A 27,993-nucleotide genomic window follows, 5' to 3' on the forward strand; every position below is an offset into this window, starting at 1 on the left:
GATGGTGCTAGGGTATCCAGAGCAGTGGAAAGAATTTCATTGTAGGCAGAGACAGCCGTGTCGACAGATTCGGAAGACGACATGGAAGGGAAGAGATTGGAGATGTGAGAGGATAGGGTAGGGGGGTCGATGGCCTGGAGATTCCTGAAGGCAGTGGCTATAGTTGGGCGAGGTTTAGGGGGAGGGTGACGAAGTGTGAGGGTGATTAGGTGATGATCTGAGATAGGAAGGACTGAGGTGCAGAAATTGGAAAGTGAGCAGGAAGAGAAGAGAACGAGGTCGAGACAATGGCCATTACGGTGAGTAGGGGTGGTAGAGCATAGTTGGAGGTTAAAGGAGGATGTCAGAGTGAGGAATTTAGAAGCGTAGGAGTTGGATGGGTCGTCAACATGAATATTAAAATCACCAAGAATGAGGGATGGAGATGAGGGATCAAGAAAGACGGTGAGCCAAGCGTCGAAGTCAGTAAGGAAGGAAGAGAGGGGCTTATCAGGGGGGCGGTAGATGACTGCAACTCTGAGTGGTGTCGGGTAGAATAGCCGGATGGCATGAGTTTCGAAGGATGAGAAGCAGTGAGACTGTGGCAGGGGGAGGGATTGGAAACTACAAGAGGGTGAGAGAAGAAACCCAACGCCTCCACCGCGTGCGTCTGGGCGGGGAGTGTGGGAGAAAAGATATCCTCCATGGCATAGGGCTGTGATTGAGGCAGTGTCGTTAGGGGTTATCCAAGTTTCAGTTAAAGCGAGCAGTTGAAGGGAACGGGAGATGAACAAATCGTGGGTGAAGGAGAGTTTGTTGCATACTGAGTGGGCATTCCATAGGGCACACGAGAAGGGGAGGGAAGCGGGGGGGAGAAGGGGAATAGAGATGAGATTGGAGGCATTCTGGCATCGGTTACGTGGATATGGAGAGGAGAGGTGGGGGGACCTGGATTGGGATTGATGTCACCTGCGGAAAGTAGGAGGAGTAAGAGAGTGCGGAGGAGGGTGGGGGAGGAGGGTTGACGAAGATGACGAAGACGGGATGTGTTAAGGAGGAATGGGGATGGGTTAATGGTGGGGAGGAAGTGTAGAAGGTTGAGAGCTAGGAATGACGAGGGGGGCAGGAGAGCTGGGGAGGGGGTGGGGGGAGGTAGGGTAAGGGAGTAATGAGCAGGATGGGAGGGGACAAGGGTGGGCAGTGAGTTCCTGAGGTAGACAGTGGAAGGGGAGGGGGGAAGAGGTTAGGAAGGGACAGGGCGATGAAGAGAATGTGTATAGGGGCCATATATAGGGGCTAAGGTGGATGCGGGTAGATGTGAAGTGGCTATGGTGATAGGAGTAGAGGAGGAAGGCAGGAAGGCTAGGACAGGGACAGCAGGCAGCAGCTAAGGCATAGGGAGTGATAGTGTTTAAAGGAATCCTAGCCAAAAAGCACCTGGAGACTCTGTGCACTTGGAGCGAGGGCCCTGGGAAGCTCGGGGTGGACCTGGAGTCACCCCGGATACAGCTGTAAGGAAATGCAGAAGGGCTGCAAGTCCTCCACAGCACCTGGTGGGAGTGCTGGGCACCTAGAGCGGAGGCCCTGGGTGGATCGGAGTGGACCTGGGTGTCACCCCGGAGAAGGCTGTAAGGATATGCAGATGAGCTGCAAGTCCTCCACAGCACCTGAAAGGCAGCCGGTGGTAGAGCTGGGCACCTCTCAGCTGAGGAAAGGCTTACCAGGGGTTAGGCCGAAGCCAGCATTCCTCCCCCTGAGGGTCGCCTGATCCAGACCTAAGTTAACCGCCTGGTTAAGGCGGTTAACTTAGCGGACTTTGAAAAAGGGGTTGGACGGCTTCCTGGAGGAAAAGCCATAGAATGTTATTGAATGGATGAGGGAATACAGTATTTCTAGGATGGACAGGACAAAACTGCTAGTTCTGTTGGCTGCTGTCGGTGACAGGGTGCTGGGCTTGATGGACCCTTGGTCTTGTCCCAGCATGGCGATGCTTATGTACTTAAGTACATTTATTGAAGGAGGTGGGGTTTGTGTTTACCATTACATAGTAACATAGTAGATGACGGCAAAAAAAGACCTGCACGGTCCATCTAGTCTGCCCACGATAAACTCATGTGTATACCTTACCTTGATTTGTACCTGTCTTTTTCAGGGCACAGACCATATAAGTCTGTGCAGCAGTATTTCCCGCCTCCCAACCACCAGTCCCGCCTCCCATCACCGGCTCCGGCACAGACCCCGTATAAGTCTGTCCTCCCCCATCCTAGCCTCTCAACCACCAACCCCTCTTCCCCCCGCCACCCAATTTCAGCTAAGCTTCTGTGGATCCATTCCTTCTGCACAGGATTCCTTTATGCCTGTCCCACGCATGCTTGAATTCCGTTACCGTTTTCATCTCCACCACCTCCCGCGGGAGAGCATTCCAAGCGTTCACCACCCTCTCCGTGAAGAAATACTTCCTGACATCTTTCCTGAGTCTGCCCCCCTTCAATCTCATTTCATGTCCTCTCGTTCTACCGCCTTCCCCTCTCCGGAAAAGATTCGTTTGCGGATTAATACCTTTCAAATATTTGAACGTCTGTATCATATCACCCCTGTTCCTCCTTTCCTCCAGAGTATACATGTTCAGGTCAGCAAGTCTCTCTTCATACGTCTTGGAACGCAACTCCCATACCATCCTCGTAGCTTTTCTTTGTACCGCTTCCATTTTTTTAACATCCTTCGCAAGGTATGGCCTCCAAAACTGAACACAATACTCCAGGTGGGGCCTCACCAACGTCTTCTACAGGGGCATTAAAACCTCCTTTTTTCTGCTGGTCACACCTCTCTCTATACAGCCTAGCAACCTTCTCGCTACGGCCACCGCCTTGTCGCACTGTTTCATAGCCTTTAGGTCCTCAGATACTATCACCCCAAGATCCCTCTCCCCGTCCGTGACTATCAGGCTCTCCCCACCTAACACATACGCCTCCCTTGGATTTCTACTCCCTAAGTGCATCACTTTGCATTTCTTCGCATTGAATTTTAATTGCCAAACGTTAGACCATTTTTCCAGCTTCTTCAGATCTTTTTTCATGTTTTCCACTCCCTCCGGGGTGTCCACTCTGTTGCAAATCTTGGTGTCATCCGCAAAAAGGCAAACTTTACCTTCTAACCCTTTGGCAATGTCACTCACAAATATATTGAACAGAATGGGCCCTAGCACCGATCCCTGAGGCACTCCACTACTCACCTTTCCCTCCTCCGAGTGAACTCCATTCACTACCACCCTCTGGCGTCTGGCCGTCAACCAGTTCCTAATCCAGTTCACCACTTCGGGTCCTATCTTCAGCCCTTCTAGTTTATTCAAGAGCCTCCTGTGGGGAACCGTGTCAAAAGCCTTGCTGAAATCTAAGTAGATGATGTCCATAGCACGTCCTTGATTTAATTCTCCCGTCACCCAGTCAAAGAATTCAATGAGATTCGTTTGGCACGACTTCCCTTTGGTGAAACCATGTTGTCTCGGATCTTGCAACTTATTGGCTTCCAGGAAATTCACTATCCTTTCCTTCAGCATGGCTTCCATTACTTTTCCAATAACCGAAGTGAGGCTTACCGGCCTGTAGTTTCCAGCTTCTTCCCTATCCCCACTTTTGTGAAGAGGGACCACCTTCGCCATTCTCCAATCCCTCGGAACCTCTCCTGTCTCCAAGGATTTATTAAACAAATCTTTAAGAGGACCCGCCAGAACCTCTCTGAGCTCCCTCAGTATTCTGGGGTGGATCCCGTCCGGCCCCATGGCTTTGTCCACCTTTAGCTTTCCAAGTTGTTCATATACACTCTCTTCCGTGAACGGTGCTCTATCCACTTTGTTTTCAGGTGTACTTTTGCCAGTCCCTCTCGCTTCCCCAGGATTTTCTTCAGTAAAAACAGAACAAAAGTATCTATTTAGCAAATTGGCTTTTTCTTCATCATTTTCTACATAGCGTTTTGCTGTATCTTTTAGTCTCACAATCCCCTTTTTAGTCTTTCTCCTTTCACTAATATACCTGAAGAAGTTTTTGTCTCCCCTCCGTACATTTCTAGCCATTTGTTCTTCCGCTTGCGCCTTCAAATGAAAATATAGTAAAGCAAAAATTGAATGAGTATGATCTAGACAACGCTTTCTAAGAGAAGGTGACACTTAAGATATTTAAATCCTTCAGATTTTATTTACTTGTAAGGCTAGTAAAATCTAAGAAAACAAATAACCTTGCAATGCAGAGGTCGCCCCATATCTGTGATTACAAATTATAACGGAAATGCTGTAACAAATGTCTTTTTATTTCAACTGTTTTGCATGTACTTCAGCGGCAGTCCTTGCCCCAGCCTGGTCATGGACCAGTTGAGAATAAAACCTACTACTACTTCTAATCATTTCTATTGCGCTACTAGATGTACACAGCACTGTACACATATTCAGGTACTTTCTCTGTCCCTAGAGGGCTCACAGTCTAAGTTTTTGTACCTGGGGCAATGGAAGGTTAAGTGACTTGCCCAAGGTCACAAGGAGCTGTAGTGGGAATTGAACCCAGGTTGCCAGGATCAAAGCTTGCTGCACTATTAGGCCACTCCTCCACTCCTCTTCAACAGTGCTGAGTAAATGCCCTGCACCTCAAACATAAGCATACTCACACACATGCACAATATTTAAAAGGCAACCAAAAACAGCCTCTAATAAGGACATTTTTATTATTTTAAGAAAAATAATGCCTTTCTAATCAAAGCTGTGCGTTAAAAGGGGAAGCTGTAGGAAAAGTCTATTTCTTGTTATACCTATTAAAATGTCTTGCATAAGACCTGCCAAGTAATGTATGCAAGGTCCAGCAGAATGACTTTGAGTTGTGGGAGGAAGGTTAACAGATTTCTCAACTCAGGAACTAGCAGACATGAAGTCAGCATGATAGTTTTTTCTCCTGATAATTGTATGTTGCTGCCTGCTGTTCTTCCATTTCGACAGCCATTTCCCTAGCCATTTTTGTGAACAACAGAAATATTCACTCACTCTCGCTCTGTGTTTAACAGCACAATCGGGCCTGCTGGAACAGGAAGCCTGGAGTGGGTTGTTCAAAAGTAACAACACTTGAAGAGCCTAGTGTCTTGTCAATACTATCATAGAGGCAAAGGTGATGGAAGAGAAGATGCATGTGTACTGTGTTGCTGTCAGTGTCTGTACCCAGCAGGAACTCTGTTAGCAGAAATGTTTAGGGGTCCTGTGGGTTCTTTGCAAATATGCCTGCTTACTTATTTTAATGGCATAAGATCCAGCTATGTATTTATCATAACTGTGTGCTTCTGTTTAGGGATTATAGGCACAGTTGATTTCAGCAAAAATATGAATAATTATTGGTGGAACTACTAAAGAAAAGTATCAAAATAGGATCTTGGGCAGGCACAATTTCACTAATAGTAGTATTTGCTGATGAAAGGACTGAACATTTTGTAAAAAGAAAAAAAAAAGAATAAAACTGCCATAAAGAAATAGTGAAAGCATGCGTGTAAAAACATTCTCAACATTGATTTTTGGCGAGCTGTGTTTGACGGGAATGAAGCTGTAGGTGAGTTGCATAAGGAGATTTTGAAGATATATGTTTTTGGGGGTGTGGGAGGAGTGCTTCAGGTTGTATGAAAGGGTTGTGCTATATCTTGGTGGGATGGGGATAATATATATTTTGGGTGTAGAAGGGGGCTTGTGGATGTATGTTTTGTTAGGGATATGGTTGTGTGTACAAAGGGACATACAGATGGAGGGGGTGTTTACAAAGGATGTGTATGTACGTGGGGTTTATGTGTAGACAAAGTTATGGGGTTCGTTTTGAAAGGTGTATAACTGTGTCTGTATGCAGGAGGTGTGGGGTTATGGTTGAGGCAGATGGGTGGCATAGGATATAGTGAGAAGTAACATGAAAGGAACTTTGGTACCATTTGTTATTTACGTCAATCTCTTAGGAAAAGTGAAGGTGTGGATATACTGTTAGCAAATGTTATGTTTGTGATAGACATATAGCTGTAGTCCTAGGCCGAGGTAAAAGGTATAGGCTTGTGTGGAATGTACATAGGAATGATAAGAAGGGGGTGTCTGTAAATTTGGAAGTGGGGGGAAAGGTGCCTTTGGGGGCATAATCGAAAGGTGCCGGCCATCTAGATGGCCGGTGCCGCAAAAGGCGGTCCCGAACCATATTATTGAAAAAGATGGCCGGCCATCTTCCGTTTCGATAATACGGTTGGGGCCGGCCAAATGTCAGAGATGGCCGGGTTTGAGGTGGCCGGCCTCGGTTTTTACCGATAATGGAAACCGAGGCCAGCCATCTGAAACCCAACCAAATCCAAGGCATCATGGGAGGAGCCAGCATTTGTAGTGCACTGGTCCCCCTGACATGCCAGGACACCAAATGGGCACTCTAGGGGGCACTTCTAAAAATTAAAAACAAAAATTAAAATAGCTCCCAGATGCATACCTCCCTTACCTTGGGTGCTGAGCCCCCCCAAAACCCGCTACCTACAACCGTACACCACTACCATAGCCCTTAGGGGGGCACCTACATGTGGGTACAGTGGGTTTTGGGGGGGGGGTTGGAGGGCTCAACACTTACCACCACAAGTGTAACAGGTGGGGGGGGGGGATGGACCTGGGTCCGCCTGGCTGAAGTGCACTGCACCCACTAAAACTGCTCCAGGGACCTGCATACTGCTGTGATGGAGCTGGGTATGACATTTGAGGCTGGCATAGAGGCTGGAAAAAAATGTTTTTTTATTTTTTTTGGGTGGGAGGGGGTTCGTGACCACTGGGGGAGTAAGGGGAGGTCATCCCCCAGTCCCTCCGGTGGTCAGTTGGGGCACCTTTTCGAGGCTTGGTCGTGAAAAAAAGGGACCAAGTAAAGTCAGCCAAATGCTCATCAAGGCCGGCTTTCTTTTTTCCATTATCAGGCGAAGCCGACCATCTCGAAACCACGCCCCGTCCCACCCTCGCTACCCTGCCGAAACGCCCCCTTGAAGTTTGGCCAGCTCCGCGACGGAATGTAGTTGGCGCCAGCCAAAATCGGCTTTCGATTGTACTGATTTGGCCGGGTTCAGTAGATGGCCGGCCATCTCCCGATTTATGTCGGAAGATGGCCGGCAATCTCTTTAGAAAATAAGCTGGTTTGTGTGCTAGCTGCTTCTGGGGGGGGGGGGGGGGGGTTTCGCTCCCTTGTCTGCCTGTATTGCTCTATGCTGGAAGGACGAGAGGGGCTTTTGGAATGAACAGTATTCTGCACACTGTAACATTTTCCCATAGAAATCAGTGAGCATTTTTTTAGGGAGGTTCAGTTTTTTGAAAACACAGTTTTCTAATTTTCAGACTCATTTGAGGTTTTCATGTTTTCTTCTGGACTCCAAATTAGTTAATTTCTGACCTTTTTTGAAAAGTTATCCCGATAGCATTAGCTCCTTTTATGTAATTCTTTCCAGCATTTCATATGTCGGAAAGCATACGAATGAATTTTAACTATATTGGTTAAGGGATAGGTGAGCAAAATATTTGTTGTCTGTTTTCGTAACTGGGCTAAACTGTGGAACATGGCATACCTATAACACAATGCTTTTTCTGGCCATTTCCCAGTTCAATTCACTTTTCTGTCTTATACATAAGTTCCCCTTAGTTTTTTCCTGTTTAAAGGTTGAGTATCAACTTTTAGAGAAACTGTAATGGAAGAAATAATGCTTTATGTGCAGATTGCTACCTTTGGACTGCCATAATCTGTGTTTAATATTATCGAACCCATTGATTAAAAAATTATACACGCATAATTCTTTGGTCACATAAGTAACACTTTTCTACAGTCCTCTACACTGTTTGTGAGGAGAAATATCAACGTGGCAGCCAGTTTCACAAGCACAGCAGATCATCCAAGGTGTTTTTATTCTGGTTTTCCCACATCTCTGAAGTGATTGAAGGTACTTGCCTCATGTCTCGAAATGCAGCTTTTCACATCCATATTTGTTCTTTTCAGTGAGCACTGTATCTAAGTTCTATCATTAAGTAATTCATTTAGGGTTAGTTCTGTATGCTTCTCCTAGACCAGTGGCTCCAGTGTGTGAGAGAAACTTGCATACGGAGGAGGCAGAGCATGCATATTTTTCATAAATATTCAATGTGGATATTCTGAAAGCCCAGCTGACTGGGGGTTCCTCAGATCAGCTTTGGGAGCCACTGCCTTAGACTATCAAGTGTCTTGAGTCAGAAATTACCTTAATACAAGCTTGAATGTATTCCTAGTGTTGTCCGTTTAATTTGACATTAAATTACTGGTTAGGTAATAATGGTCTAAAAAAACGGTTGGCGTATCCTTCTAAGGCATATTTGGAAACTTAAGGCAGAATGTACTCCACCAGAGCATCAATAAAGAAAATGCCTGTTTTAGAGATCTCCATTGCTGCTATTTTAAATTATGATAAAGCTTTAAAAAAAGAAGCATTTTAGAGGCATTTTAGTGCAGTCATCTGGAGCATTTCCTGTGCTGCAGAACTCCTTCTAAGGGGCATATTTACTAACGTGTGTTAGTTTTTGCATTTAGAAAAAAAAATGAAAGCAGATAAAGTCTATATGGCCTATCCAGTCTGCCCATCCATGCCATCTACTACCCTTTCCTTTCAGGTCTCACTGGAGTCTTGTATAGGGGCATCATTACCTCCTTTTTCCTACTGGACATTTTCTCCCTATACACCCAAGCATCCTTCTGACTTTTGCTGTTGCTGTTTTTACCTGTTTGTCCACCTTAAGATTATCACATATGATCACACCCAGTAGGTTAAACAGTCGGCTACTGAAGACATTTCTTCCCTTCTTTGATAAATGGACACCATCTCTGTGCAGCAGCCCTTTGAAAACATTCCATGGTCCATGATGCCAAAGCGCTCTCGATGACACCATCCATACAGCCAAGTATTCATCTCCAGGATGCAAGCTTCTCTGCCTTGGCCTTTACCCTTCAACAGGGAGGATTGACATGAACACCAGCTGCGCACCTGTCTCTTCACCTTCTCAAACAGAGCCATGAAGTCATTTTTGATATGTGCAGAGGGGTACCTGGCATTCTTTGAGGACAAGCAGACAGCCTTATCACATCTGGCGGAGCCCGATGCGGACCCTTACTAGTGAATAAAGTAGAAAATTCTAGCAGCGTCCCACCGCATATGTTCTACTGGTTTCCTGCCTGACACATAAGCATGGGTCTTCCAGCCTTATTTTTTTCTGCAGAGCAGAGAGGATTTTGTATGTGCTCTTTTCACGCTATGCTTTTTCAATAAGAGTGCCTTGCTTTGTGGGTTTCTTTATTATTTTAGTTATATTTTTCTCATTTTTTTTGTTTTCCCATGTGTTTTTTTGTTGGGTTTTTCAACCCTTTTTAAGTTTTCTTTATTTTTAGGTGTGGATACCCAGTTTAGACTACAGCCCAGACCTCAATTTGAACATTCTTCTTTTTGAGCATTCAAGAATGAGGAGTTTAATATAGCCGAGATTTTTTTTTTTTTAATGTCTCAGACAGCCCTCAGCTTCAAGAGGTGTTCTGTGTGTAGACACGTGATTTCTGCCACAGACCCGCACAATTAGTGCATTGGGTGCCTTTGGCCAGATCATGTCCCCTCTGATTGTGATCTCTGTTTTAAAGTGCAGGTGAGAACTCAGCAGGTGCAACTGGTTCAAAGAGAACAACTTTTTTGTTCCTTGAAGGCCGGACCATCAACTTCGGCACCAGTAGCATTGACCTCCATGGCTGTTCAGACCGGTATCCTCTGGGAGTGCACTGGAATCGAATGGGTCTCCACCTGTATCGACACCGAGCGCTAATAGCAGGCCCTGGGACTGGTCAGCATCGGACTCGATACCGAGGACATTAACGTCTTCAGCATCATCTTCGTCAGCACCAAGTGTTCGAGGCTCTATGCATCGGGAGAAGCCCAAGAAGCATAAGCACTAGTCTTCCTCATTGCACAGTGCCGGGATCACCAGGAATTGGATTCCACAATGCCCGAGAAACACTGGAAAGAGCGCTCCCCCTCCTTAGAAGAGGTGCCGGTGCACAATTCATCAAGTGGAACAATCCCTGCCACCAGTTCAACACCGACATCTTCTCAGACTGCCTCTTTCCTGGCTCCCATGCTTTTGCCAATGCCCACCTTTGGTGAGCTGTGCCGGAACATGCTCCAAGAGGATCTGGTGCAGTTACTGCCGGGGCCTCCCACTCAGGAATTGAGGGCACTTGCGCCACCAGTTGAACAGACTTAGGCCCTCTCTGAGGCTCGATTGGTGCCAGTGCCCAGATCTTTGACTCTGGAGCCTCACAGGGTGTCAATATCTGGGTATGAAGTCCCACTCTCGACATCAGGGAAGGAAGGAAGCTTCCCTGGAATCTGAGAGTAGGGATGTACCTCGGGGCTCTTAGGGGCATGGTCCTTGTTTCCACCAAGCCAAGGTCAGTGCAGATTCATTCAGCTGCCTCTGAGTATACAGTCTGATTGGAACCACTCTTGGAAGTCAGATGAGGATCCACATTACTTCTTGGAGGAGGCATCATATGGTATACCATTTGATCCCTCTCCTCCTCAAGAGAGATGAAAATCTCCACCCCAGGCATGCTTTCATTAGTTTTGTGAAGGAGATGGCTGCAGCTATCCCATTTAAGTTGAAAGCAGAGAAGGAGCCTAGGGCGGAAATGATGTCTGGCCTGGGCTATAAGTCTTCTCCTAAGGAAGGGGTCACTGTGCCATTGCACCCTATCCTTAAAAGCGCACTGTTAAAGAACTGAGAGTCTCCCCTCACAGTGCAGGTTGCACCCAAGAATGTGGAAAGGATGCCTACACCCACATTTCAATACTTCCAGGTCGCAGGAAGTATCTCGGATTTTGCATGGGGAAACACCACTTCCAGTATGGCATTCTGCCATTTGACCTGGCATCTGCCCCAAAAATTTTTATCAAGTGCCTGGTGGTAATTGCAGCGTATGTACGCAGACTGGGGGTGTATGTGTTTCCCTACCTAGATGATTGGCTAGTCAAGATCACATCTCAGGAAGGAGTCTATGTGCCTAACTATTCAGGTGGATTGTCATCAACTATCCCAAGTCCCACCTACATCCAGTTCATCGATTATAATACGTAGGAGCCCTGCTCGATACAGTACAAACTTGGGCCTTCCTTCTTCAAGTGAGGGCAGATACTTTAGTAATGTTCGCCTTGCATGTCTGCTGCAGCCAGCAGGTTTCAGCTCAGCAAATGTAGAGATTGATGGGCCACATGGCCTGAATAATACATGTCACTCCCATGGCACATCTCCACTTGAGACAGCCCAGTGGACCTTAGCTTCCCAGTGGTCTCAGGGAAAGGGAAACCTAATGGATGTCATTAGCATTCCTCCAGAGCTGGCTCACACCCTTCTCTTATAGGCAGTCCACTCCAATTTGACCCTGAGACTTCATTCCAGTTCCGCTACCTTGAAATGTGTTCACAATGGATGCATCCAACCTGGGTTGTGGAGATCATGCAGATGGGCATCGCACTCAAGGCCGGTGGCCCACTCAGGAGATTCAGTTACACATCAATCTTCTTGAGCTCCGGGCCATTTGGAACACTCTAAAGACTTTCAGAGATTGACTCCGGAACCAAATTGTTCTCATCTAAACAGACAACCAGGCTGCGATGTTCTACATCAACAAGCAGGGGGTTGCAGGTTGTCTATAAGACAGCCAGTGTAAAAGGATTTATGTACCAGAAGAAGAATCTTATACTGGATTCAACTGGCCAATGGAAGCCAGTGTTGTTCAATCAATAATGGAGTCCAATGATCAAACCAGTTGGCTTTGTAGAGTAATCTAACTGCTGTATTCTGAAGAATCCACGGGATAGTATAGTGAGGAAGACCGTTGAGCAAAGAATTACATTAAGCTATCTGATTCATAACCTGTTTTAAGAGCAGCTTTCTCCAAGTTGGAACTAATAGATTTTATCATCCATAATGCAAAAAGGATGTTTTGAGTCTGAAGTTAAATATATGCGCAAAATGATAATCCGTTGCAAAAATTACAGCAAGAAAACAGTAGTACAAAGTTTTAATAAAGACATTGTTAATTTTTAGTACAGATGAAGGAAAAGAATTAATTTTTGAAAACCAAATTGCTTTCATTTTCATAGGATTCACTTTCAGGTTGTTCTCAGAAATCTTGGAAGTCACACATGAAAGTTTAACAGCGAGGATGTCTTGAAAAGATAGGTCCCAATTATCATAGGCCACCAAAATCTGAATATCATCTGCATATATGTTTGATGTTGGATAACTTTGTTCCTTAATTAAATGAAGTAATTTAAAAACTATGTTGTTAGTTTACTCAGATTCCCTTTGTCTAATATTATATTTTGTTTAAAGATCAGAAACCATTCACATATCTAATATAATAAAACGCACCGTGAACGTTCTGAAGACAACGTTCTGAAGTCACTCAAACACTCCCTGGCTGTAGGGTTCGTGGATTCATGGTGTGAAGCCAGCCAGCCGTCTCTGCCCCGCCCTCGCGTCAAACGTCATGACGTCGAGGGCGGAAAAAAAAAAACAAATGGATCACACCCATGCACGGTGCGTTTTATTATATTACATTTACCTCCGTGGTGGCGGTTCCGGCAGCGCAGCGTCAGGGAAGGAGGCGGCGCTCCCGACGTCTCTAGCCTTCCCTTCGCTGTGTCCCGCCTTCTTCTGACGTCAAGGATGACGTCATAAGAAGGCGGAACACAGCGAAGGGAAGGCTAGAGACGTCGGGAGCGCCGCCTCCTTCCCTGACGCTGCGCTGCCGGAACCGCCACGGAGGTAAATTTTACAAGAAAAAAAAAGGGATGTTGGGGGGAGAGAAGAGGGTGGGCAGTAAAGTTGAACAATGGGAGCGGGAGGGCAGGGGAGAAACGACAGCATGGATGCGAAGGGGAGGCATGGATGCGAAGGGGGGGGGTGAAGAGGGCGGGCCAGGCTGGGACATGGGAGAGAGAGGAGCATGGAAGGGAGAGAGGGGAATTGCTGGAAAAGGATGAATGGAGGGGACAGAGGAGCATGGATGGGCATGGATTGGGAGGGCAGGCCTCAGGGAGAGAGGGGAATTGCTGGAAAGGGATGAATGGAGGGGCCAGGGGACAGAGGAGCATGGATGGGCATGGATTGGGAGGGCAGGCCTCAGGGAGAGAGGGGAATTGCTGGAAAGGGATGAATGGAGGGGGCAGGGGACAGAGGAGCATGGATGGGCATGGATTGGGAGGGCAGGGCTCAGGGAGAGAGGGGAATTGCTGGAAAGGGATGAATGGAGGGGGCAGGGGACAGAGGAGCATGGATGGGCATGGATTGGGAGGGCAGGGCTCAGGGAGACGGGAATTGCTGGATAGGGATGAATGGAGGGGACAGATGGGCATGGATGGATATGGATTGCAGGACAGGGCTCAGGGAGAGAGGGGAATTGCTGGATAGGGATGAATGGAGGGGGCAGGTGACAGAGGAGCATGGATGGGTATGGATTGGGAGGGCAGGACTCAGGGAGAGAGGGGAATTGCTGGATAGGGATGAATGGAGGGGACAGATGGGCATGGATGGATATGGATTACAGAGCAGGGCTCAGGGTGAGAGGGGAATTGCTGGATAGGGATGAATGGAGGGGGCAGGTGACAGAGGAGCATGGATGGGCATGGATTGAGAGGGCAGGGCTCAGGGAGAGAGGGGAATTGCAGGAAAAGGATGAATGGAGATGGGCATGGATTGGGAGGGCAGGGCTCACACTCTCTCTCTCATATACAATGTCTTTCTGACTCACACTCTCACACACTCTGTCTCACACTGTATCACATTCACTCTCTATGTGCCACACACTCGCTTGGTCTCATACACTCACTCTCACAGAGAATCTGTGTTTCACACACACTCTCTCTCTCGCACACACACACACACTCTCATTCTCACACACACACTCTCTCACAAACACACTCACACCCAGACTCACTCTCTCTCTCTCACACACACACTCACACTTTCACTCTGTCTCTCACACAGTCACTCTCACATACACTCTCCCAAACATACACACTTCCAGGAAAACCTTGCTAGCGCCCGTTTCATTTGTGTCAGAAACGGGCCTTTTTTACTAGTATGCAATAATAGGCGAAATCAGAAGGGGGACAATACTTTTTCACATCACTTCACTTTGAATTTTGTTTTTCTGTCTTAAATTTCTAGGCTTCTACAAGGAGTTTTAGAGTATCATCTACTTGCCAGCCATATTTGTAGAATTGCACACTAGTGTTTCTCAACTATCTAACAACTGTGGTCAGTAATCCTAGAAAGCTGAGAAGAATATTGAGAAAAACTAGCATGCAGAGCTTCTTTCAAGGACTTTACTTCAGATATTAGGTAATGCGTTCTGAAAACAGGATCGCATAAATATACAAAGCTCTAAACTGACGAACAAGAAAGCTGGATTTTTAAAAATATTTAAGAACAGTGTGTATGATTTTTATCTGTATGTTGAGCCAGATGATTCTGAAGCCCAAACTAACATAAGTGGTACAAAAAGGCTTTGATTATGATCCCACTAGGGACAGAAAAAGTATCTATATATGATACGTGAATCGCCTTGGTTGTACCATAGAAAGGTATACACAAAAGACCCCAGGGTGACCATTAACAATATTGTTCCCTAAATTTTAAGATTATACTTAACTTTAAGAAAAACTAGCTATGAGGAGAGAGCACGATACCTGGATACGATAATCCAGCACCACCTGGAACCCACTACTTTTGAAGACTATGCTGCCCAGGTTTTCTGTCCCGCTCCCCATCACCATCTGCTGCCTGACACAGGTAAGATTTAAGAAGCAGTGAAGTCTCATTGGAAGTCACCCCAACCCATCCTCCTCTTGTAGTCTAGTATTTCTGCACAGCATATTGTGAACTATTTAAAATCTTTTTGTTTCACTGAATCTGAAAATGCAGTACCCTTCTTATAAATGCTTTTTTTTTTTTTTTTTTTAAAAGGTATAATGCCTTACAATATCCTAATGTGTAATATACTTTGAAGATTTGAGAATTTTGGATTTAATTGCATTCCTTTCCAAACCTAATCTCAAGGCAAGTTACAAATTCAGGTACAATAAGCTTACTATCTCAGGGCCTGATTTACTAATGTGCATTAATACAAGTTATGTGCTTAGTTAGAAAATAGAATGTGCATTAAATTGAATTAATGAACAGTAGTAAATCTTGGTCCTGAATTTGTACTTGAGGCAATGGAAGATAAAGTGACTTGTCCAAGGTCACAAGTAGAAGAAACAAGATTTGGACACTGGATTCTCTAGTTACTAGCCCACTACTTTAACCATTAGGCAACGCCTTCAACTTATGCTTTATGGGGTGCTCTGTAGATGGGTTTCCATGGCAGGCTTGCACTGAAAGTGGTTCTTTCAGTAATATTTTATTTATAGCACAGATTATGTCCCCTGTTAGAGGCAGACAGCAAGGGGAATGCTATGTATTAAGAGGTGAAACACATTCAATATTTGTAAGCCGCTACTCATATTACTGTTTGATTCCAACACCCCGATCCATCCCCAAACCAGATAATGCAACAGTTGTTTAAAAAGATGGTTCTGAATTACAGTGATTTGGCCATGTCTGCCTATTTGTCATTTGAGAGTTCAGTCTGACAAAAAAAAAATAAGTTTGTTGTTTTAAAACATTTCTGGTTCATTGTTCATGTGATATACTATTTACTATTAATACAGTTTTCTCTCTGTTGCTTATGCTCATGCTTCTTTCCTCAACCATTATTACTAATGGCATTTGGCTATAAAGTCCAATTGTGTAATATCCCACTTATCAGTACACACCCACAGCTAATAGTAATTATACAGTGACTTAAGAAAAAACAAATTTGAGAAGTTTGCTGTTTCAAAAGGCAAAAACTGACCTACTTCTAGCTTGTTTTGTAAACTGGTAGTTCAGAACTGAGAGTTACAAACTGCACTTCTTACTACTAGGAGTAGCCTAGTGGTTAGAGCACCAGTCTTGACATCCTGAGGTGGCTGGTTCAAATCTCAGTGCTGCTGTTTGTGATTGGAGTGGAGGAGTAGCCTAATGGTTAGTGCAGCAACCTGAGTTCAGTTCCCACTGCAGTTCCTTGTGACCTTGGGCAAGTCACTTAACCCTCCATTGCCCCAGGTACAAAAAAAAGAAAGAAACTTAGATTGTGAGCCCCCTAGGGACAGAGAAAGTACCTGTATGTAATGTGTACAGCACTGCTTACATCTAGTAGCGCTATAGAAATGAGGAGTAGTAGTACTTGGACTTTCGATGTAATATTCCTTATTCTGAGCACTGCTACTCCTGAATTATAGAATAGAGTTGAAATAAAAGCAGATGAATTATGTCACCAGAGCAGCATTCAAAGTAACTGAGATTTTGCTAATAAAAAAGAAAACAGAAACTGGTGAGGAGAAGCATGGCAATAAATCTGTCAAATGCAAATGTTTATCATCAAAGATTCTACTGGGAAGAAGAAAACAGGCATGCATAGTTTAAATTTGGCCTATTAAAGCAGCAGTGAGTAAGAGGAGGAGTACCCTGTTTACTAAGACGTGCTAGTGTTCACGCGCTAATGCTAAAGACACCCATGTATTCCTATGGATGTCTCTAATGTTAGTGTACTTAAAGCGCAGCTTAGTAAACAGGGCCCAAAGGATTCAGATATAATTAATCTCTCTCATCTTCCCTTCTCTCTCTTTTTTTGTTTTGTTTGTATCCACCAGTTTGTTATTTGTAGAGTGGTCAGAGGCTTGAAGAAAATGTGTACAGGGAGATTGAGGACTTTTTGTATGTTTTCTTAGATTTGTGTTTTTCAAATGAAACACCTTTAGACAAAGTCTTAGAAAAAGATATTCCTTTAGTTATTTTTAATATTGCTCTAATTAGGTGCTGGTGCTTAATAAACAGCCCAATATTTATTTTAGATGTTTGGTTTTATATTTTTAATGAACTTATTTTATTGATGGGGAGTAAGGTACCCCTTTCTCTCTCTGAAAACTAAGGACTTCTTATAGAATTTTAGGAATAACTTACTATTTGATTTCTCAGAATCATAACTGTATTGATTCCTTGAACTCTAAGTGCAGCAAAGCAGATGATAATAGTTTAGGACCCTGTTTACTAAGGCGTGCTAACGTTTTTAGTGTGCGCTACTGCTAGAGACATTCATATATTCCTGTGGGTGTCGAGTGTTAGCACGCCTACAGCATGGCTTAGTAAACAGGGCACTTTGGGGTCCTTTTACAAAGGCACGCTGAAAAATGGCTTGTGGTAGTGTAGGCGCGGGTTTTGGGCGTGTGCCGATCCATTTTTTAGCACACCTGTAAAAAAGGTCTCTTTTTTTTGCCAAAAATGGACATGCGGCCAAATCAAAATTGCCACGTGTCCATTTTGGGTCTAAGACCTTACCGCCAGCCATAGATCTTGCAGTAAAGAATCTGGGCAGTAATGACCTACATGCGTCAAATGCCACTTGGCGCATGTCCATTACATGTACTGGAAAATAAGAACTATTTTTCGGACACTACCAAAATTGAAATTACCGCAAGGGCCACGCGATAACTGGGCGGTAAAATTTGGTGTGCGTAGGTGCCTATGCAGCTTAGTAAAAGAGTTGCACTATTTCCAAAAAAATGTATATTGAGCACCACTTTACATAAAGGTGGCATTGCAAAAAAAAAAAAATATATATATATATATATATATATATATATATATATATATAACAAACAAGAAGGAGTAGAGTTGGGCTAAAAAATGAACCACCGCAGGAGATGTTACTTTGTCATACTTTTATTCAAAGCACTAGTCAAAGGACCTGACATTGACTATGCTTCAGCGGTGAAAGTCGCCTGCCTCAAGGGTCACAATCAAACTCTATAGACAAAAGAGGTGTATAGGGACTGGTGACGAAATCCTTGTAATCACAAAGGAAGGATGTAGAAGCCAAAGCAGTCACCACATCAGTTTGAAAACTACTGCTTTAAAACATTTGAGGTGAGGTATACATCGCCGAAACATGGCCAGTGTCGGGTCATTTGATTGGTGCTTTCATTAAACATGTGATTAAGAAACATTTAATATGGTGGTTCGTCTTTTGGCCAGCCTCTATACGCTCTCCTGTTTGTGCTGCCATCTCATAGAGGTTCCTTCCTGTTTGCTATGCCTGTGTTTGTTTTTCATATATATGTATCACACACCACTGCTTCAAGCTATATGGATAGCATGATATTCGTTTGCTATCCATATAGTTAAGTGATTTAATTTAAGACAGTTTTTTGCTGTCCTAAATTAAACCACTTAGCCATGATATTCACCTGCTATCTGTATAGGTAGGCAAACATCCTCACTCCACCTCATCAAACTCAAGGTGGTATCAGAGCATTTAGATGGAATTTTCTGTGGCAGTAGCTGGATAGTGCCTCAGAGAATTAACTTATACATTTAGTGCTGCCTCTAAGTGTGTAAGTCTCTATTAGTATTGAGCCACTTATTAATATGATATCTGCATTCACCATGCCACATAGCAATGTTCAGTTTGTGGTAAATGTTTTTGTACAGTAATTTCACAATTTTTTAACCTGATGTATGTAATTTCCATTTCTGACAACAGCAAATCCTGAATTAAGAAAATAACTTCAGAAAATTTTAAAATATTCAAATTCTAAAGATTAAGCCATTATCCTAGAAGCTGATTTTGGAAAGTGCATCCCATTTAACTTATGGAATCAGGCTATCCACCAGTACAATCACATATTTTTGACTTGATTAATTAGTTTGGCAAATGTGTTGCATTTAATATTACAAGTTATTGAACCAATCAAATGTCTGGGTAAGCAGTATAATTTATAATACTGTTTCTAAAATGTTAACTACTTCGAGATTTGGTAGCTTTATTTATGAAATATGTTTTCATATAGGCACAGACTAGGAGAAATCTTACTAAGATCCTTAGCGCCTGAAACATGCGGGGGGGGGGGGGAGTTAATGTGATAACAGAACTCCTGTATGAGTTCAAAACAGCCCCCTTTTTAAAACCCATTTTATTAAAATAATTTAGGTGCCTGTGTAAAATAAGCCTCAAGAATCAGCCCCCAAAGCATTCAAATTCCCGCACACACATATACGTGCTTTGAAAAAGGTATAAGTGTGAGTAGGTATTTTATATGTGTACCCATGTAGTTTATAAAATGCACGCATACATTGCAACTCCACCTCAGCTTTGCCTAAACTATGCTCTGGGAATGTCTTGGTGCAGATCATGTAAAATTAGGTGCATTCTTTCTGTGCACCTGATTTTTATATGCGTTTGCAGTCACACAATTTTATGAAAGCCCTTTTCTACATGTAAAACAGGCTCTACATGTTGAAAAGGCTTTATAAAATTACCCCATAATCTCCTTCATTATAGTATTAGTGCTCAAGGTCCCCATGTAAACTTCTGACACACTGACTAGCCATTTTTAAGTTGCCTTTTTTTGTTATTGTTGGTGCTGTGCATGGTACTGCATCACACCTCAGTCCTTACAGATACACATTCCTAACAGTAGTTTAAAGTTTTTGCTTAGTCTTGCTGAGGTCATTTCTCTAGTAATTTCTAGTGAGGAAAGGACGAGCTATGAACTGTAGTTTTGAAAATCCAGTCTTTCGATATATATATATATATTTTTTAATGTAGAACAAAAAGATAGATGTGAAGATAAGCTCCAAATTGAAAAAGTACCTGAATCTTGCATGAAACCTATTTATATTCAAAATTATTGTTCTTGTCTTTAAGTATTACAGACCTATTATGTGGGGTACTGCATTTCAACAACTAATTTTGAAACCAATAAGAAAAATGAATAACTCACAGACTTCCTGTTTAATTTCTTTTCTACCCTGTGATTGTATCATTTATTTTATTTTCCCCTCTTTAGATCATTAAATATCTGTTCTGTTTATCTGAAGGTAAGATCAAGCATCACAACCCTTCCTTTGTTATCTATGATTAGGACACTAAGCTTTATAATCAAGTCTTTTGAAAACTCTCCGCACAGTTCTTTGCACTTAACTAAAAAAAAAAAAAAAACGTCTCACACGAATGCAAAAGCACCACTTATTTTATCCTTTCACTTTCTTTCACTAACTCTCGGCATTGCATGAAACACTAACATTCTTGGGGAGTCAAAATGGGTGTAGCTACTATTGGACTTTGTAGCACATAGCTATGTTGTCCTCGTGTTTCTGGCATGAACTAGTACTACTGGATGGCACTGGTGTGTGTTGTACCTATGTGTCATTAAAGTGATTTTCCATGTCATCCTGTCTGAGTGAGTGAGAGGGGAAGTGGTGGTAATGTAAAAAAAGGGGTTATGGGGACTGTTAAGTGAAACTCAAGATGCAAAGGCAAGTGGGAACAGCCAAATGGAAGAGTGCTAAGAACATTGGTTAATGTTGCCAAGCATCTGCAAATGCTGGACTTATTATAATTCTTTACAAAGAAATGTGTATGTAATACTGTTTTCCCCCTGAAAGACAGGGTAAATGGTTTGTTTGTTTTTTACTCTGTTAAAGCAGTGGTTAAAACAATAGTTAACAGAGCATAGTGTCATTCTTTTTCTTTCTTGTGATAGGATACTAGCTACATCAATGCAAATCTGGGCAAAGCTTATAGCCTAGTTCTTTGTTTGAAAATCACCATGCCTTAAAAGTCATTGAACACACCTTGCAATGTCAATTTACTGGTCATACACAGATCTTTTGTTGCACAGCGGGGTGCCTCTGAGAAAGGCAGGACTTAATGAAGCACAGTGTCAGTTTATTTTGTTGTCAGCTGTCTTAGGGGCCCTTTTACTTAGCTATGGTAGAGCATAGCAAAACAGCACTACTGCAGTCTGCACCCAGGCTCCCTGCAGTAGTTTTGTATTTGGTGTGCGGCATTTCCTGCACCAGAAAAAAATTTTCTTGTCCGGGGGTGCGGTGTAGGTTTGCCCGGTGATAATCAGCCACCACCGCACACTGTCCTATTCCTATCTATGAGAGTACGAATCTAGAACTAGCAGACTTGGAGTTGTTGAGGGAGACAGAGAGGTACATAGATGAGGCCTACAGGGAAGCTATAGAGAAGTCCCGCCTCCATGCTGGCAGCCCCTGTGCTGGCTTGGAGGAGGGAGGTCTTCTGAAAGGAGAGCATCACCCTGGTGCAACTGGAAGTAATCCTGTATACAGGACCAGCCCACCAGGGGATGCAATATCTTCTCACACCGAGGATGTGTCTCCAGGAGCGTCTGCCCTGGAGAGAAGGGTTAGGACGGCTGTTGTAGTTGGTGATCCAATTGTTAGGCATGTAGATAGCTGGGTGGCTGGTGGACGTGAGGATCGCCTGGTCACTTTCCTACCTGGTGCGAAGGTGGTGGACCTCGTGCGTCACCTAGATAGGATTTAAGGTAGTGCTGAGAAAGAGCTGGCTATCTTGATACATGTGGGTACCAATGACATAGAAAATGTGGGAGAGAGGTTCTGGAAGCCAAATTTAGGCTCTTAGGTAGAAAGCTCAAATCCAGAACGTGTAGGGTAGTATTTTCCAAAGTGCTTCCCGTTCAACGCGCAGGGCCCTAGAGACAGGCAGAGCTCCAGAGTTTCAATGCGTGGATGAGGTGATGGTGCATGGAGGAGGGTTTTAGATTTTATAAGGAACTGGGCAACATTCTGGGGGAGAGTGGGACTGGGCTGCTGGCATCGGCATTTAAAAAGGAGATAGAGCAGCTTTTAAACTAGAACCTGGGAGAAGACCGACAGTCGTTCAAAAGCACATGATTCGGAACAAGGTATCTTTCAAAGATATCATCAAAACAGGGAAGATAGGGTATCCCTATAGCGGTTGCAATAGAGACCATAGTAGACCAGCAGGCTTATTTTCGAAAGAGAAGGACGCCCATCTTTCGACACAAATCGGAAGATGGGCGTCCTTCTCACAGGGTCGCCCAAATCGGCATAATCGAAAGCCGATTTTGGGTGTCCCCAACTGCTTCCCGTCACGGGGATGACCAAAGTTCCCGGGGGGCGTGTCGGAGGCGTAGCGAAGGCGAGACTTGGGCGTGCCTAACACATGGGCTTCCTCGACCCATAATGGAAAAAAAGGGCGTCCCTGATGAGCATTTGGACGACTTTACCTGGTACAGTTTTTCTTACGACCAAGGCACAAAAAGGTGCCCAAACTGACCAGATGACCACCCTTACTCCCCCAGTGGTCACTAACCCCCTCCCACCCTCAAAAAAGAACTTTAAAAATATTTTGTGCCAGCCTCTATGCCAGCCTCAAATGTCATACTCAGGTACATCTCAGCAGTATGCAGGTCCCTGGAGTAGTTTTAGTGGGTGCAGTGCACTTCAGGCAAGCGGACCCAGGCCAACACCACCTACCTGTTACACTTGTGGTGGTAAATGTGAGCCCTCCAAAACCTACCAGACACCCACTGTACCCACATCTAGGTGCCCCCCCTTCACCCCTAAGGGCTATGGTAGTGTTGTACAGTTGTGGATAGTGGGTTGGGGGGGGGGGGGGTTGAGGGGCTCAGCACACAAGGTAAGGGAGCTATGTACCTGGGAGCTTTTTCTGAAGTCCACTGCAGTGCCCCTTAGGGTGCCCGGTTGGTGTCCTGATATATCAGGGGGACCAGTGCACTACGAATGCTGGCTCCTCCCACAACCAAAGGGCTTGCATTTGGTTGTTTCTGAGATAGGCGTCCTTAGTTTCCATTACCGCCGAAAATCAGAAATGACCAAGTCTAAGGACAACCATCTCTAGGGATGACCTAAATGTCAAGATTTGGGCACCCCCAACCGTATTATCGAAATGAAAGATGGACGCCCATCTTGTTTCAATAATACGAGTTTTCCCTCCCTTTCGCCAGGACGTCCTGCAATGACATCCTCAGAAAAACTTGAGCGCCCCTTTCGATTATGCCCCTCCAAGTGTCTTTAAATAAAAGGCAACAAAAGATTGCAAATTAACACTGACAACTGCTAAGCAAGATGTAAATAGGAATAACAAACATACGTCTATGTTTACTAAGCAGCATTATGGTCATGTTAGCGTTTTTAACGCGTATAAATGGTTTACATGTGTTAAAGCTAATGCACCCATAGAAATGTATAGGTTTGTTAGCGTTTAACGCACCTTAAATTTACAGGTGCGTTAAAAATACCTTAGTAAACATACCCCATAGTTTGAAATGTTTATGTGCGAATGCCAGAAGCCTAAGAATTAAGATGGGAGAATTATACTTTATTGCATTAAATGAAAAATTAGATATAATAGGCATCTCTGAGACCTGATAGAAGGAGGATAACCAGTGGGACATACCAGGGTACAAATTATATCGTAGTGATAGGGTGGATCGAATTGAATGGGCTATGACAGCATTACCGCTAATGCGGCGTTGTAAAAGGGGTCAAAGAAAGGAACTTATGTATATGAAAGGAGTAGCCTAATTATGTAACAATATTTTCCTTTTCCTTCCACTGTTTACTGTCAGAATGCAGTTGTATTGGCTGAAATTGTTAAAATACAACTTACTACAGAATTTGGTAAAAGGGTGTGGTGAGGTTGACTCTAGAATAGAAATCATTTTTGGTCAATTTAATTTTTGTCAGAATCGCTGCAGGCAGTTTCATTCACAATAAAATCACTGAATGACATAATATGGTGAGGTGCACCCTTAATGGCTCCTTTCTTTACAGTTGTATATTGAACTTTTTTTTTTTAGTATTGAGGGTGTTACCATTGTTTTGTTTCGTTTTTGTATTTTTTTAATAGTATATTAAGGGCTGACCTCAATATTCATCTTGGGTGTAGGCATGTTTGACAGTGCCGGGGGGACAATACTAGTCAGAAAACTAAGGGACTCTTTTACCAAACCGCACTAGCGATTCCTGCATGACAATGCCAACAAAGCCCATTCAGAGTGAGTGGGCTTTGTCACCATTACGCCGGGACAGCAACCAAGGAAGCCAAAGACAGGAAGATGTACATTAATAAGAAGGTTTATTTGAAGTATGACGACACAACGTCGTGTTTTGGCCGTTAGGCCTGCATCAGGAGTCTATAAAAGTATATATATATGATAAAAACAAGTCAAATGTAAAATAATAAACGTACAATACACACATATCTTATATAATAAAACTCACCCTCAACGTTCTGAAGACACTGACGTCACTTCCGTCACGTCCTTCAAGACGGGTTCGAAGGGTTCGTGGTGGTGAAGCCACCGAAATCGCCAAGTCTTGGGGCCCCGCCCTCACGTCAAACGTGATGACGTTGAGGGCGGAGCAATAGCGTCACACACCGAGGGCGGAGCAATGGCGTCAGAACAACGAAGGGGTCGGGAGGGAGGGGGGGGTGTTGGGGAGGAAAACCTTGCTAGCGCCCGTTTCATTTGCTCCAGAAACAGGCCTCTTTTACTAGTATGCATATAATAAAGTATTTGTAAATATAAAAGTAAAAATAATAATGCCTTGGTCGCTCCCCCACTCTTTTTGTTGTACTGTTGTATCTACCGTGGGGTGTTTTGAGTTCTCCGTCCGGAGGATTTCTTCTTACCATTGCGCCAGGATCATTTGTGTGGTTTGATAAAGGAGGCCCTTAATGTGAATGGAGTCATTTTGTCTTTTCCATAGAAACAAACTGAGATGGTGATTTGACTTAACATTAATAATAATGTTTCAGCAAAATATTGAGGGTTTTTTTTGTGTTTTTGTTTTTTTATTACTTTTTTTCTTAAAATTGTCTGTGTCCTTTAAACTAAAGCTGCTAATAAAGCCAAAAATATGGCAAGAGAAAACAAGATTGGAAAGTAGGGGAGGACATAAAGAAGAGAGACAGACCATGGTCCAAGGAAAATATTGCATAGCGGTGACATGTAAGATAGGAAGGTAATGGATTTATAGATAGAAACATTAGTATGTGATGTAGAGCAACAGCATTATGAAAGATCATACAACTATATGAAAAGTGATGATATTAAGTATATGGCACAACAGTTTGTTGCATGGGTAACATGAAAAAGATGTAAGCAAATGTAACTCAAAATGTATTTTTAAAATCAAAAATGTTGGAACTATTGATTCTAAAGGACCTATTTTTTTCTAATAATTCTGGACTGACAAATGATTATTTTTTTACAGGTCAAACTCATAACTTTTGGGAGTAAAATTGTTGGTTAGCCTGCATTATAAGTACCTCATATTCTTTTCATGCTGTGATTTACATTGCATATCGTAGATTTTGCCCAGGTACTGGGGTTTTTGAAAATCCCTATTTAGTACTGTATTCTACATTGCAGTCTCTACTTTTTGTTATTCACTTTTTGTATGTTAAGGTTGAAGTCTTATTTAAATTTCCATACAGATAAATTATTAATATAGAGGCCCTTTTACTAAGCTGCAGTATGAAGTAGCCTTAGCGTACCCTTGCACCATTTTTCCCACTCGTTAATTCCATTTTTACTGCGGCTGTAAAAATAGCATTTTCCATTTTTTTTTTTTTGCATTAATGGCAATGCTCTAGTGTTACCATTGTTGCAGCGCATGAGCACTTCACCATCACCCATTTTGTAGGCGTAAGGGCTCATTCGCTGTTCCTTTGCTAATCAGTGCATGGTAATGTAGCACCACTAACTGATTAGCGCAAGAACGCCGACTCTTTGCCCCCAAGACATGCCCCCTCCAAGACAAAAAAAATATTTTTTTAGTAAGTGGTTAGTGTGCTGATTTGGCTGCTAGTGCCGGACACCTGAGAGCGCCTGCAGTACACTGTTTTAAGCTGTGTTAAGTGCATGTATGCAGCTTAGTAGAAGGGCCCCATATATATTTAATGAAATTGTTACAACTGAGAAGAGAGGCATGAATAGAAAATAAAACATTAAGTGGAAAAATTAGAGTGACCCAACTAAATAAAGTTACTTGCCCAATAAATCATCCTAACAGTTCAATGTCACCTTAATATTGGCCAAAGGGGGTTGAATAACTCGGTTCTCCAGATACTGATCCACCTGATCTGGATGTTTTAAAATGACTTGGAGCCCTGTTTACTAAGGCGCGTTAGCATGTTTAATGCGCCTTCAATTAGTGCGTGCGCTGCATATGCATCTATAAGGATATTGGCACATACACTATTAATGCGCGTAAATGTTTAACGCATGTTAAAAACGCTAATGCGCCTATAACGCAGCTTAATAAACAGGGCCATTGGTTTGTTAAAAATAATTTTCCCCTGAAATTTAATAATACATATACATCAACATTTAAATAAAGAAATTCAAAGGAAATATCCTTTGAGAGTAATGAAAAATGGAAAGAGGTCTGGAAAAAATTAATTTGTGGCCATTAAAATAAGGTGTTACTACGCTAAAAGAAGCTATCAAAATGGCTCTTCTAGCTGTTCCCTCATATAAGGACTCACCTTGAGATTAACCCAATAGAAGAAAAAAAATATCCGTCCTCCTATCAAATGTAATTGCCTCAAAAACATTTACCGGTATATAATAATGCAAGAAATAGTAGGAACACAAAGGAAATTAAAAAGAATATTTTATTACATAAATTAAAATTAAATAAAAACCCAACATGGCCATGTTTTGCCCATGGATTGCATCAGGAATTATAGTTTGACATGTAAAAGTGTGTTCAGTGAGCAGCACAGCTGGTAGTCACATATGATTGTTTATTTGAAGGTGCTTTTTATGAATGGTGGTTAACATAATAGTGGTGGTGTTGAGGTTGTAATACACCATTTACTTACTTTGTGTACAAGCAGTGGACCTTTCTGTTGTGTTCACTGAACATGTTAGTTTTAATATCAGATTTTAACTCATTATGCCTTTAACTTGAACATGATCCCACATAAATGTAAGCTTATATCAGCAAGAGGTCTTTGTAGCAGTGAAGAGCAAAGAAAAGAACTCTTTGTTCAAGGAAGTCCAATTCAGGAATGTCAGTGCTAGAGCCATCAGTCTCTGGAGTTGCATCAGAAGCATCAACATTGAGAGGACATGTCACTCTCTAGGTCATGCATTGTTAGAGACCACTAGGACAATTCAACTTTAAATTTGTATCCAAAGAAGTAGGTCTCCAAGTCTTCGAGAGAAAGTTGAAGAGGTCACTGACCACATCAAAAAGCAGGCTGAGGCTATGTCTTCTCTCTCCCACCGGACGTCTTCTGCAGCCACCTCCTTATCCAGGAGGTATTTTGGTGGGTCGCAGAGTGCTTCCTATTCCTACTGTAGGCGTAGTTATGCTCCTGTGGCTCGCCAGCCTGTTCAGGCTCAGCCCCAGCATGCTCGTTCTCATCAACAGCGTGCGTCCGAGGCCCCTACTGCTCCCTAGCAAAAGTAAGGGACAAGCTTATGACTGGCTCCAGCAAAGCATAGCCTCTATCAAAGTGTACATCTGGATGACTTGCCGGTTGGAGGGAGGTTGAAATGTTTTCACCACAGGTGGCCTCATATAACATCCGATTGGTGGGTTCTTCAAATAGTCCGGTTAGGATACACCCTCAGTTTGTTATCCAAGTCTCCAATTTGTCCACCGAGAGCTCATTCATTCAGCTCTCAGCACAAGCAGGTACTTGCAGAGGAACTCTCTGCCCTTCTAAAGGCCCATGTAGTTGAACCCATTCCACCAGGGGAAGAAGAGCAGGGATTCTATTCCAGGTCAAGATAAGGCTGGTGAAGAGCACCTTGGAGGAAGGTGCTTGGGAGTCAATGCGGATGACTATTCAGGTGCTGGAACTACTAGGGTTCATAATAAACTACCCCAAGTCCCATTGCCATCCAGTTCAACAATTGGAGTTCATTGGAGTAGTGTGTAATCTGAAAGTTATGGAAATGATACATTGTCTGAATGTCTGACCTCTGATTTGATGAAAGGAT

At 43.4% G+C, this 27,993-nt stretch overlaps 1 protein-coding gene across 2 annotated transcripts in view; it reads left to right on the top strand.

The window, feature by feature from the left end:
• Nucleotides 1-27,993, top strand: part of RALGAPA1 (Ral GTPase activating protein catalytic alpha subunit 1) — an 882,008-nt gene that overhangs the window by 816,404 nt on the left and 37,611 nt on the right. For both annotated transcript variants that reach the window (XM_030214290.1, XM_030214291.1), the window contains exon 39: nucleotides 14,736-14,860. In XM_030214290.1, coding sequence (XP_030070150.1) covers nucleotides 14,736-14,860 — 125 coding nt within the window. The remainder of the gene's footprint in view (nucleotides 1-14,735; nucleotides 14,861-27,993) is intronic.

This window comes from Microcaecilia unicolor, chromosome 9 (genome assembly GCF_901765095.1).
Source record: "Microcaecilia unicolor chromosome 9, aMicUni1.1, whole genome shotgun sequence".
Taxonomy (NCBI): Eukaryota; Metazoa; Chordata; class Amphibia; order Gymnophiona; family Siphonopidae; genus Microcaecilia; species Microcaecilia unicolor.